This window comes from Colletotrichum fructicola (genome assembly GCF_000319635.2).
Source record: "Colletotrichum fructicola Nara gc5 chromosome Unknown KSG_Nara_v1_contig01, whole genome shotgun sequence".
Lineage (NCBI taxonomy): Eukaryota > Fungi > Ascomycota > Sordariomycetes > Glomerellales > Glomerellaceae > Colletotrichum > Colletotrichum fructicola.
In genome coordinates this window covers 7,644,969-7,657,344 of record NW_027094051.1, presented here as the reverse complement: position 1 = coordinate 7,657,344, position 12,376 = coordinate 7,644,969, and the positions used below count along the sequence as shown (strand labels likewise).

At 50.9% G+C, this 12,376-nt stretch overlaps 4 protein-coding genes across 4 annotated transcripts; 2 read left to right on the top strand and 2 right to left on the bottom strand.

Annotated features, from left to right (window-relative positions):
* Window positions 1-870: 870 nt before the first annotated feature.
* Window positions 871-1,747, bottom strand: CGGC5_v002183 (uncharacterized protein; the record flags this gene model as incomplete). The annotated part of the gene is made up of 2 exons (XM_032035146.1): window positions 871-972; window positions 1,031-1,747. 2 exons carry the CDS (start codon window positions 1,745-1,747, stop codon window positions 871-873), a joined length of 819 nt encoding a protein of 272 aa, XP_031885634.1.
* Window positions 1,748-2,347: 600 nt separating this feature from the next.
* Window positions 2,348-3,790, bottom strand: CGGC5_v002182 (uncharacterized protein; the record flags this gene model as incomplete). Its single annotated transcript, XM_032035145.1, has 1 exon — window positions 2,348-3,790. The coding sequence occupies one exon, from the start codon at window positions 3,788-3,790 to the stop codon at window positions 2,348-2,350; it is 1,443 nt and encodes a 480-aa protein (XP_031885635.1).
* A 3,140-nt stretch (window positions 3,791-6,930) lies between these two features.
* On the top strand, window positions 6,931-8,226 carry faeB-2-3 (putative feruloyl esterase B-2; the record flags this gene model as incomplete). The annotated part of the gene is made up of 1 exon (XM_032035143.2): window positions 6,931-8,226. One exon carries the CDS (start codon window positions 6,931-6,933, stop codon window positions 8,224-8,226), a length of 1,296 nt encoding a protein of 431 aa, XP_031885770.2.
* Window positions 8,227-10,567: 2,341 nt separating this feature from the next.
* Window positions 10,568-11,005, top strand: CGGC5_v002180 (uncharacterized protein; the record flags this gene model as incomplete). The annotated part of the gene is made up of 1 exon (XM_032035142.1): window positions 10,568-11,005. One exon carries the CDS (start codon window positions 10,568-10,570, stop codon window positions 11,003-11,005), a length of 438 nt encoding a protein of 145 aa, XP_031885769.1.
* Between the last annotated feature and the right edge of the window lie 1,371 nt (window positions 11,006-12,376).

Here is a 12,376-nt window from a genome sequence, read left to right as displayed (position 1 = left end):
TTCAGATCTCGAAGATAAGCCGCGAATGATCGACTAGTACGAGCAAGTTAGCAGATAGAATGTACAGTTATTTAGATCTTGAAAGTTACGATCAGTCCAAGAGAAATAAGACCAGTCAACGGTGCATGGCGGTTCGCTACAGAGTGTTATACATAAGTCAGGTTTGACCTGGTTGGAAACCTTTGCGACCTGGTCATCTCCCGAAAGACAAAAGGGTCCGGAGATTGCAAGGTCAACCTGGGTTCTATTTCGTAGGTAAGCGATGAAGGGAAAGAACTAAAGCTCGGCCATTGCAGTAGGCACAGGGTGCCATGGCACACCCAACGTTTTAGTCAAAAATTGAAAAGACATGCATATTTTGCAGTTGGTGAAGTGGCATCAAGCTAGCCCTTCTCCGTCGAGGCCGACTAGGATAATTCACTATCAACTACTAATGCGGCAGTACTCATCTGCGCACGTCGAGGAAGAGCAATCCCCCCCTTTCGTCCCCAGCACAGGATTCCAAGCTGAAGTACAGCTACCTGTATGTAGGTATTATTGGAGCTTGCAAAAGTGGTGCAAGTTGCCCCAGAGAGTGCTTTGGTACCTCGCGCAGTTTGAGTTGATGCCATCTTGCTTCGGGTCAGTGGTAGCAACCTTTATGCTAACACAGTAATATTCATCGGCCCACCCCACTGAACCGCATCTTTGTCTCCAAGCCAAGCAGGGCGGTCTGTTGATTCTGAGATGCCGAAACAAATAGGGTCTTGATGTACGGATATTTAAGATAATTCCTCAGCCATGGATGTACGTATCTGTCTGCATCTCCATTTCATTACTGTATTGTTTGAGAATCGGCGAGGCTATCCATGACAATGGACGGAGTTGGTGCTATTCCTTGGCTTTAGCTGCCCATTCTAGCAAGCTTTGGCGACAACCGTCGCCGTTGTAACGATCCGGCCATCCATGCTGTGCATAAACTCTCTTAATTTCCTAAGTGTAAAAAATAAATAAGATTAGTACACAGGTTTGTGAGTGAGTTATGACTTACTTCCACCTGTTTGTAGCTCTCGGACTCTTCATCATCATATTCTCTCGGTCCGAACACTCCTGGGTGCTGCGCGCGAGGTATGCCAAGCCACTGAAGGGTCTTGTACTTCTCCAATAGGCCATCTAGCCACTTCTCCAGGGTGAGGGTATCATCATCACAATACACTTGCCTCCACATCCGCGGATCGTTCTCTTCATACCTTCCCACTGGTTCTGGATAAACAGCCCCAGTGATGATATACTTGGTCACAGTTCCATCCATGGTATCCAGAAGCCAGATGTCACCGTCTCGATGAGCACTCGTGGTAAGTTGAAAAACCCATGGCGGAAACTCATAGAAATGGTCGTGTCCCAGTGTTTTCATCCACCCCGGCATGAAGGTTCCCGCGGTCGCTTTGGTCACGACGCTGTGGTAGTTGATAGGGAAGGTTTCGGGCGTAATCCAGGGCGATTGAGGCTCGCCATCGATATATGGGAGGTGACGGATCAAGTCGATGACTCGTTCAGCTGGGCGCATCTTGGCGGCAGCAAGAGACCCAGGGGTAATCTCGGTCCAGCCCCCTGGAGGGGCTCGTCGGATGAGGGAAGGGTCGACATGAGGCAAACTCTCGTAGAAAGATAGCAAAGCGGCGACAATGTTGTCACGCGAGTATCGGGGCTGTTCGCCCGGGAGACGAGGGTCCGCCGGGAGGTCTCGGGGGTCCGGAACGGTCTCCATCTTGGCATTTGGCTTGGCGGTCGGGCTTGAACGGCGTCAGAATCGTGAGGAGCGGGGGCATAGCACTCAAGGAACCCCGCGCCAATCATTCTGAGGGTTTAGATAAGCGACCAGGGGTCTTGTGGGGGCGGACGACCCGGGTCCGGGTGCTAGTCCGGCTCCGGCTCCGGCCGCAGTTGGTTGATGTTGCCTGTCTGTGAGATCGCTATGTGCCCTGATCTCAACTTGGGATCTAGCTTAATTAGGTCGGTATGACTTCGTACTGCTTCTGTGGGTTTTTCTTCAGCTTAAGAAGCTTTCATGCCCCTTTTTGTTTCGGCGAAAGTTGTGTTCCTACTTACTCATCGGAAGACAATTAGAAGGCTCACCCGGCAGTCTGCGTAGAATATGCTAAGGGTAATCTTATATTCCGGTGAAACGTTTGGTCACCTCACATTGTGAACACATTTGGATTGAAATTATTGTTGCTGATTTGGTTTCCAGGAACAATTGAATAATGCTTATCCATACAGGTTTATAGCTTATCCGAATCACCGCCTCTTCCCTCGTGTGCTCGGTTCCAGTGTATAAGGTATGTCCATCACATACATACTATCACTTTCAGCCACCCAACACTTCGATCAAGTCTGAGATGGCTCCATATGCGTCTAACGACGATGAAGCAATGTCAACTCCAGTCGCTAAAAAAGACAGAGCGTCCTCTGCCATAGAATTCTCCCCCTTCAGGACAATCTCCCCATTGTCACCAACAGTGAGACCGAGACTCTGCGGAAGTACACGAAGCTTTTGCTTCCCTGAACATCCCCATGATTCTCCTCCTACCACAAGCTTGATCTCCCACAGAAGCATGTGCTCCACCGTCATGCAGTATGTCAGATACGATGGCTCGATCTTCACACCCGCCGGGCTGGCAAACTTTCCGGTATGAGCATCAATCACTCGGCCGAGGACATCCAGCTTCACCCCAAGAACAGCACCCAAGTCGAGGGGCTTCTCGTTAGACCCACACGTCAATGTCAAACCTCCATCAACCGGGTTAACATCCTGGCTCGTCTTCGCCAACAACGTCTTCCACGATTTATCAGCCGAATGCGTGTCGAGTGTACCGGGGCAGATAATGCTTGTTGTCGTCTCGATTTCCACCGTGGCACTCTTGATCGTCATGACTTGTGGGACGTTTGCGATCACCTCGGAGGTCTTCTCCCAGTTGGGGATGGCGCTTAGTGTAAAGGGAATAGTTGAAGGATTGCCAAGCTGAATGACTGCCGGGCACTTCATCTCGACCGCGTAATTGAGCGATGGCACCTTTGACGAACCAAAGAATTTCCGAGTCTTCTGCTTGAAAGATAGTTCTGCTTGTTCCATGCCTGGAACCAACCGATGGCTGCTCACGCAACCTGGGCACTTGCGCGTGGTCAACTCAAAGTCGCTTATGGGCGGCCAAGGAGGTGGCTTCGAGTTGACTCTGATTGGCAGTGTCGCCTGGAAAGTCTTCCCCACCCGCTCTTTGGTACTCTTGACGGTGATCGTTGCTTCGATCCAGAACTCGACATAGCCGTGCCACTTCTTGCTGAAGCCGCTGTTGCTGTAGTGAAAAGTGCCCGGCAGCGGTTGTCCAGGAATCTCCGCCGCGCCATCGGTCTTGAGTGGCGCTTTGATAAAGTAGTCTCTCTTTTCCTTGTCTTTCAACCCCCTGTTCACGTCCTTCTCGCTGACATCTGTTGGTATCTTCAGCGAAAATGGCCAGGACAGGCTTTCTTCGGCGCCTGTGTCGATGGCGCCTTCATGTACGATGTCAGAAACATCGGACTCGTCCCAGAATGGGAAGCGGCTGCGGTAGGTGCTCTTGGAATTTCCGTTATCAGAGACCAATTTTGCTTTGGCGCGGCCTTGGAGGCGTGCGCGAACAGTGGCTGAGGCTGCGTCCAAAGGAGCTTTTCGTACGATGTGCCCGCGAATGACACTGCCTGGAAAGGACGGTACGCTGGGGTCGAGGAGTTCGATGGACAGTTTGTCGTTGTTTGCTCGCGACGTAGGAGGCATTGTGATATTGGTATGGACTCAATCGCGTTAAATTTGATTAACTACGGTAGCTGAAAGTTCATTTTACAATGAGATGTTGAGAGCATAATATGTTCAATCGAGAATGGTTGCCTAGACCTCACTGCCGGCGGCGGCATGCATCCCTGCGGCGCAGGCGATAAGCGATCAAATTAAACGCTGATCTCCCCGAGCCGGATCTTTTTTTAGGGACGGCTGATAGCGAGGATGGTCAGAAATGTAAGACAGCAGCGTCACACGAAGGGATGAGAAGGCTGGCGGGATTTTCAAAATCCCACCATCTTTATTGAGGGAAACACACGCGCAAGTTTTGATCATGATGAACTGACTGCTGTAGACCCTCAGTAGACTTTTGACTTACACCGGTAACGTCCAAGCGCCGAAAACTTGCAGGGATGACGGTATTACAGACCCAAAAGGGTAGAGTTCAAGACTGCTCCAAAATGACATGATTTACATCGAAAATACTGAGTCAGGTCCGGTTTCTACTAACAGGAAATCACGTCCAGAGATAAGGGGTTTCTCATAGGCGCACGGTGACTCAAACTGCGCGAGCTTTCTTCAGATTGTCGTGGATGATGACAATTTTTCACTTCCTAACTTCACCTGCCGAAAGTTGTCCTCCTAATTGTCCATACAATATGTCTGGCACGTACCGAGTCCGTTTCGCAGAGGCGCAATTATACCCGCTCTGTGAAATCCCCAAAGCCGACGGCTTCGAGTCTCCATTGAGCAATCCACCATCCCATCGCCCAACTCATAGCGACAAGGCGAAAGCGACGAAGAGCAGACGCGGCTGCAAAGAATGCAAGCTGCGACGAGTAAAGTGCGACGAAACCTTTCCGGTGTGTCTGCGCTGCCAACGACGGGGCACACTATGCCTGTCTGTCACTCCGCCCGCGATGCCATGGCAGACTGAAATTCCCTGGACATTGATAAGACGACCAGCAGAGCCCTGGCCCGGCGCTGTGCAACCTAACAAAAAGCTCATGAACTACTGGCTGGAAAACACAAGCCGAATGATGACAGTTACGCCAGAAGACAACCCACTATCCTTTCCATTGGTTGAGCACCTTCTCTACACGCCCTCTCTAGTTCATGCCGTTCAAAGTATCGGTGCAGGCCAGGAGGGTTTCTTCTACCAGAATGCGCTAGAGACGTGTCTTCAACAGAGGGGCCTCGCAATCCAGTCTCTACGAAAGGAACTACAGAACCCTGGTCAGATCAAGCCCGCAACAGTACTGAGTGTTTTCCTCCTTGGCGTATCCGCGTCTTGGACAGAGGACAAGCCCCTTTGCTACGGAAAAGAGCACATGTCAGGCGCTCGTACACTATTGGAAAGACTACTCAGGGACGAAGAGAGGCGACACGATCAAGTGGTTCAATACATACTTGGGTGGTACCTCTACTGGGATATGACTTGTGCCTTCGTTGCAGACCCTGGCGACTACAAGTTCTCTGCTCAAGCCGAAAGAAGCATTTTGCAAGCTGTTGAAAGTGGCCAAGAGTTTCACTCGATGACTGGAATCTCATCTGTGCTATTCTATCATCTTGCGTCTGTAGGCCGCCACTGCCGAAGAGTGGTACAAACTGGTGCTGTCGATCCGGATCTCGAGGCATATTTCGAAAGGACCCTTCTCGCCTGGAAACCCGGACACAGTGACAAAACACTGGTAGAAATGAGTCTTGCATATCGAAATCATGGCCTCATCATGCTCTATGAAATTTGCGGACGACGCGACCAACCACAAACGAACGGCGTATATCGTGGCACTATACATGTAACCAAGAACGACACACGTACTCGACATGCTATCAGATCTCTTGCTTTTGATAGTCTTGAAAGACTGTTGGAAACGCCTATTGATGCGGCATGCATTAACTTTCACTCAATGCCTCTTCTAACGGCAGGTGCTCAACTTCAGCACAACGACACCATTGTACGAGTCCAGGTTGTCGAGAGGTTCAAGGCTTTATACTCGACCAATCGAATCGCAGTCAATCAATGGGCTATTGAGTTGTTGCAGGAGCTTTGGAACTTGCGCGACAACGGCAACCCAATTTCTTGGCCAGAGTTGCTGTTGTCAAAGGACTGGACTTTGAATTTTGCTTGAGACTTTAGCACATAACTTTTTAATATGAGAACATGGTCGGTCTTTGCGCCTAAGGAATTCAACGCCAGAATGTTCTTGATTGCTCTATCAAGGAAATTTGCTCAGCCGTCTTATTAATTGCTGACGATACTCAACGGATAAGCAATCCCGGTTCCACTGACAGAGCCCGGCCACTCTCACCTGAACGACGTGACGGAGTAACCCATGTCCGCCAACTCGGCCTCCTCAGCATTCCCGAAACCCCTCCGGTCGCGAACAACCGACCTCGGCTCCGGTGCCGATAATTAGCCGAAAACTACCTGAGTCCCAAAAATTGCGCATCGCCATCTCCCACGATGTTCTACCCCGCGTGCGCACCCATCAATCTGGCAGAGCCCCTCTGAAGAAGCAACGGTCCCCGCATACTTACCCCAGACTCTCCTAGACCTGCTTGGGCAGGTGATCGACTCTACCCCAACGACTTGCTAGTCATTTTCAGCAGAGGCCAGCGTGGGATAGTCTTGCCAAGTCCAAAGGACCAACCACGTCTTAATCCGCCTGCGGGGTCCTTTTATCAATAGTCGAGCCTCAAGCACAATTGCGGATTCCATGACAAGTCACGGATAAGCACCGGTAGCAGATCGCGGTAAATCAAGATGGCGGTGCAGTTACCATTGCTCGGAATAAATAGCAGGTGAGTGTTTACAAGATTTACTGTAATGTGCAGATCTACGCCAAGAAATCTTCTGAGCAATCATTCCAACTATGGGGAACGCCCGTCGCTTACTTCTTCCAAGTCTGGTTGGCTTTGGTAGTGTCTATGGCGCCAGTGCTACGGATTGCGAATCCTTGGCAACCAGTCTCAACCTCCCGGACACCGCAATCCATGAGACAACCTTCATCTCAGCCGGAACAAACATCTCTCTTCCAGACAATCACCCATCATGTGCGATTCCCTACCAAGTCTCAGATGTCGACATCTGTCGGGTGGTACTCCTGGCAACAACCGGGCCGCGCAGCAACATCTCAATGGAAGCATGGCTCCCGCTTGACTGGAGTGGGCGATTCTTGGGAACCGGAAATGGAGGCATGAACGGCTGCATCAAATATGGTGACCTCAACTACGGAGCTTCGCACCAGTTCGCGACCATAGGGACCAACAACGGCCACGACGGAATCTCTGGGGCTCCGTTCTTTGAGAACCCTGGAGTAATTGAGGATTACGTCTACCGCGCCGTGCATCTCGAGGCCGAGCTCGGAAAGTCGATTGCCGAAGAGTTCTACGGAAAGAAACACACCAAATCTTACTACCTTGGCTGTTCCACTGGTGGCAGGCAAGGCTTCAAGGAGGCCCAGTCCTTCCCGGAGGACTACGACGGCATTGTCGCTGGTGCGCCGGCTTTCGACCTCATTGCATTGATGTACTGGACCGGTCAGCTCTTTATCAAGACCGGGACCAATGAGTCTTCCACTTTTCTCGCGCCAGCTGAGTGGGATCTCGTGTACGCGGACATTTTGAAGCAGTGTGACGGCTTGGATGGTCTTGAGGATGGCCTGTTGGAAGACCCGAATCTTTGCCAGTATCGACCCGAAGGACTCATCTGTGCTGATGACACATCGGAGGGATGCTTGACTGGCGAGCAGGCTGCTACCGTTCGTGCTATCTTCAGTCCAGTCTACGGTGCGAATGGAAGGTACATCTACCCTCGTCTCCAGCCGGGAGCAAATGCCACCGCCAGACTGCTCAACGGAGAGCCCCACCAATACCCCTTGGATTGGTGGCGATACGTCGTCTACAACAACACCGAATGGGATCTTTCTACGATTGGCCCGGAAGACTACGAAGTGGCGTCTAAGCAGGATCCGTGGGGTGTCTCCACCTGGCAAGGCGACCTGTCGGCGGCGAGAGATCAGGGGGTGAAGATTTTGCATTACCACGGCCTGCAAGACAATGCGATCAGCAGCGACAACTCTGAAAGGTACTACGACTATGTGTCTCGAACTATGGGGCTTCCTTCGTCAGAGTTGGACGAATTCTATCGGTATTTCAGGATCTCGGGCATGGCGCATTGCCGCGATGGAGATGGCGCTAGCATGATTGGGGGCAATCCGGAGACTTTGGCGTCGTACGAGCCCGATTCGAATGTGCTGGCTGCGATCGTCAGATGGGTCGAAGAAGGGGTTGCACCTGATTACATTCTCGGTAGCCGGCTGACCGAAGCTGGGGATGTCGATTTGCAGAGGAGGCATTGCAAATACCCAGCTCGGAATGTGTTCAAGGGTGAGGGTGATCCTACTCAAGCCGATAGCTGGCAATGTGTATAGTCTCAAGATATGTAGAATATGTCCATATAAGCATGCTCTCTAGATGCACTTTTGGCTACGTGAGCTACGAACGTGCGGTGACATTAAGCGGTTGCACAGGGTAGGTAAATTTGGCTCATCGTCACATGGCTCTGTTGTTTGTATTCGAAGTATACATTACGCTTTCCCAAGTGCGCGCATTCATGAACGATGACAAAGGCAGGCACAGCTATGGGGGTTAGGCTTGCAACACATGAAGTGACATGGCCTTTTTTGGGAGAATAGCAGTAAACAGCCCAGTACAATGATCAGATCAAGGAATGAAGGAGGTGTGGGAGGTAGCTGAACTTCCGGCCTTGGCGACGGTCGGACTCTGCTTCTAGAGTTAGCTGTCTTCACAGTGATCGACCTATTTGTCTTATCCCCGTCCTGGTAGAAGGGGCTTTTACCGCCGACGCTTGCCCGGGATGCGGACATCGCCCGAGTTCTCCTCGAGGTGGAGCGAGGCCAGCTGTACTGGCGCCAGTATTGGCGCGAAATCATTTCAAATTTTACAACATACTTGCAGATTCAACACGAAGAACTGATTTCGGTTCTCTATTTTTGCCTGATGTGTATGTGGGGATGTGTGCCCGAGGTTTTCTGCAGTTTTGTTGTCATCGCGGATGAACTCATTTGAAAATACCGTGCCACGCACCGGGTACTTTGAAGTCCCCGAGCTTTGACGACAGGAATTAATACAAATCCTTGACGCGCTCTGTTCAGTGTACATGCCGCAGCGAGCGATCGTTCGATGCTGAAGTATTGGACTGTCTCAACGGCTGCAATACTGAAAATCCCGTATGCGATTACTAACGTTGCTAGGTAATGCTTAGCTCTGAATATCCATTCTTACCACACCAACCGCGGAAGTCCTGTTTGGCCCCTGAAGCTTGCATGACTTGCTGCTCTTTGCTTGAAGACAACACCGATTGCCCATCAATAGCCACACTCAGGTGTTCTGTCGCCATAAAACAGGTAGACATGATGCTCTATGCGATCCTACTATGAGTGATTTGGATATAGCCAGCACGAAACGTGATCATTCTTTACCGCAGCGACCTGGCCACACTGACGCCTACCTACCGGTCTCCGGCGCGACATGGGGCATGGCAGTATTTGTCTAACTACGCTGCTGTCAACATCATTAGAGGGAAACGCGACAAAAGCTAGCGTGGATTGATATACAAATGCAGATTCGTTGTCGCCTTGAGATACTTGAAGCCTGCGGCGGCAAAGATTCCAATTAGTGTACGATGGCCTAAAGGAGCCTGTCTTGCACATCACAATCTACATTCTTGGCATCATGAGGCGAGATTCCACTTCACAGGGTCAGGGGGGCATACGAGGAAGGTAAAGACAGTGCCACTCTATGGTACATGAATGTACTAGATTAAAATTTCCCCCACATGATCAATACGCCGCATTACATATACATCCGTAAGCCAGACAGGCTTGCCGATGTACGTCAAATAGTCAACATAGCTTCGTTACAACACCATAGGGCTCAATGAAGATTGATGGCTTGTTTGCTTTGGGTTCTCAACTCAAAGCTGTTCCGGACGGATTTTACGGACACTGGCGGGAAGGCTCGGGACTTTCTTCAATGCATCGAACTTTACCGATCCCTGCACCATAAAGAGGTGAATTCCTACTTTTCTGCATCCAAATACATGCGTCAGGTCTCTGAATGCAGTAAATAAGTAAGCAAATGGCTTTTTAGAGGCTGTTTAGGGCCGACGCGGGCTCATTCTCGCGAGCGTGCAGCGTCCCTCTGAAAGCCTGCCGGCACGGAGGTGGGGGTGGAGATAAGTCAGTCACCTTGGAACCATCCCTCCTCCCCACCGGATATGCTTGCTCCTTCCGCAAGGAGAGGCTTTCCCGAACAATCATGTCGCCATTTATAGCCGCAGAATGACAAAGAATGGTCTTCACCGTCTTGGCTTGCACTCGTTTATATGACGGTTAGCATAACAACGTAGGTATGTATGGGTGTGTACCGCTTCAGGAATGTAGCAACGAAGAACAAGAAGCATTGAACCGCGAGGTCGTGATACGAGTTGGCAAAGTTCCATCTAAATCAGGAGATCTTGAGCATCTACGCATGAGCGCCCATATTGTCCAACAAACCACCTTCCCAATCTTTCATATGACGCCACGGTGGTTGGTTTTGATGTCAGTCAGACATCTCCTATGCTCGAGCTATGTAACGAGGCAGTGAAGCTGTTTGGGATGCCGTGTAGTTTCTATCATTCACGCACTGCATCATCTTCTACACGAACTTTCCAACTCAAATCTTTCCATCCTATCATCTACAATCACCATGCAGCTCTCTATGCTCCTTAGCTTCGCGTCCCTCGCGGCCGCTCTCCCCGCCGCAGTCGCGCCGGCTGCCGCGCGGGCCGTTTCCGTCGCCGACACATCTGTGGTTACCGCGCGCTCCGCCCCTGTCGTCGAAGATGCAGCCATTCATGCAGTCTTGATGGCGAGGGAGGATTTCGAGAGGGTCGTCCCTTGGCCCACTACGGCGGTCATTGGCGGCGGGCCCAGCTTCCAGTACAAGGCAGAGCCCCTGGGCAACGACCAGTTTAAGATCACCTTCTACCACAGCGCCCCTTTCAGCACCCTCACTTTCAAGTACACCGTCTACGCAGGTGATGGTGTTGTGGCGACCGAGACCCTATCCGCCGGAACCAGCTCCAAGGCCGTGGAAGTCAGCCGTGTTGGCGAGAGCTTCCGAATTGTCATCCAGTCGGTCTAAACCGCCAAAAGCCCGATGAGGGTAGCAGACTCAGGCGAGCTACCCAGGCACCAGATCACTCGCCGGATGGGTCCGATGGATTGTTGTGGGAAGGTTGTTTAATCAATCACGGATCGATCACCAGGTTATTTTTGGCTTCATCCTGTACACTCTTTGGACAATAGACTCGCTTTGATATTCTTGCAGAATATAAGTGCGCTGATTACTGTGTTTGGCCTTCGCCTGTTCTCAATCATGAAGGGGGGCGAACCACAAATCACTTCCATGGGTGACAGTCTGGTGCGAGGCAGGCCAACGTGATTGCCCTGCAACCTCCCGCATAGCATTAATTTACAGCACAGTGGACACAGTTGCCACAGCAGCATACATGCTTCGAGTAACGCCACATTCCTGTTATCGCATGTGAAGATTTGAAATGTTATGGCTAACGATTTCAGGCGTGATAGTACTTGTTGAAGGTAGCATAGATGATGTCTTTCGTCATTGAGCAGCCCAAATGAAAACTTTTTTCTGCTCACTGGTCCCTTAAGGAAGACAGACAGCAAGGAAGGAATGGCGTGCTGGATGGGTGGTGTGGAAAGAAAGGGGCACAGGAGAACACTGAAGTAACATTGTCCTGTGCTATTGATCACCACGACAGCCCTGACTATTTTATCTGTGGAAAAGAATTTATCCAAGAAAGTGGCGTCAGCGAATACACTTGTACTGTGGTGCTTGGCAAAAGTGATAACCGCAGTACGTCGCTCACAGCGTATAAACCTACTGAGACTTAATTCCTACTAATGAATTTGATCTACTTTCTGTACCGTTGTTGGTCTCCTCTTCATTCCTGAATTTGCCCATGCCCTGTTTGTAGGTTCCCCAGGACTCTCGTGCCCCATAGTCCGCATATCAAATCTTATCACAGTAGTTAAAAGGTAAAGGTCTTGACTCTGTACTACAGCCCCTACTGCTACAGCATTTGAGAAGCACAGTCATTTCCCAAGCCTGGCATTATACCGACCAAACGTCTCATCACTCCGCACTTCCTCGTACGTACCCAATTGCAGTGCGGGCTCTCGAACTGGAACAAGCGGCGCAGACTCGAAACAGAGCCCGCTGAGCGTGCAAATCAGTAGAATAGGGGTGCTCTACCAGACGCCAGCCAGATATCAAGGTGAGGTGTTTGACTTCGGCTGGTCGATATTTGCGGTGCCCAAGGGAAGGGTCACGGATCAGGGGCCCCAGGGGCTGTCGGGTCTTGGCCGAGCTCCACGGCCCGAGCATTGCTGAAAATGGCAACTAACCCCCGAGTTCTGGGAATCGACCGATGAAGAAGATTTTCATGTCCCCAACAGCTTATTGCCCGCTGTAGGTAGTCTGGCATTTCCT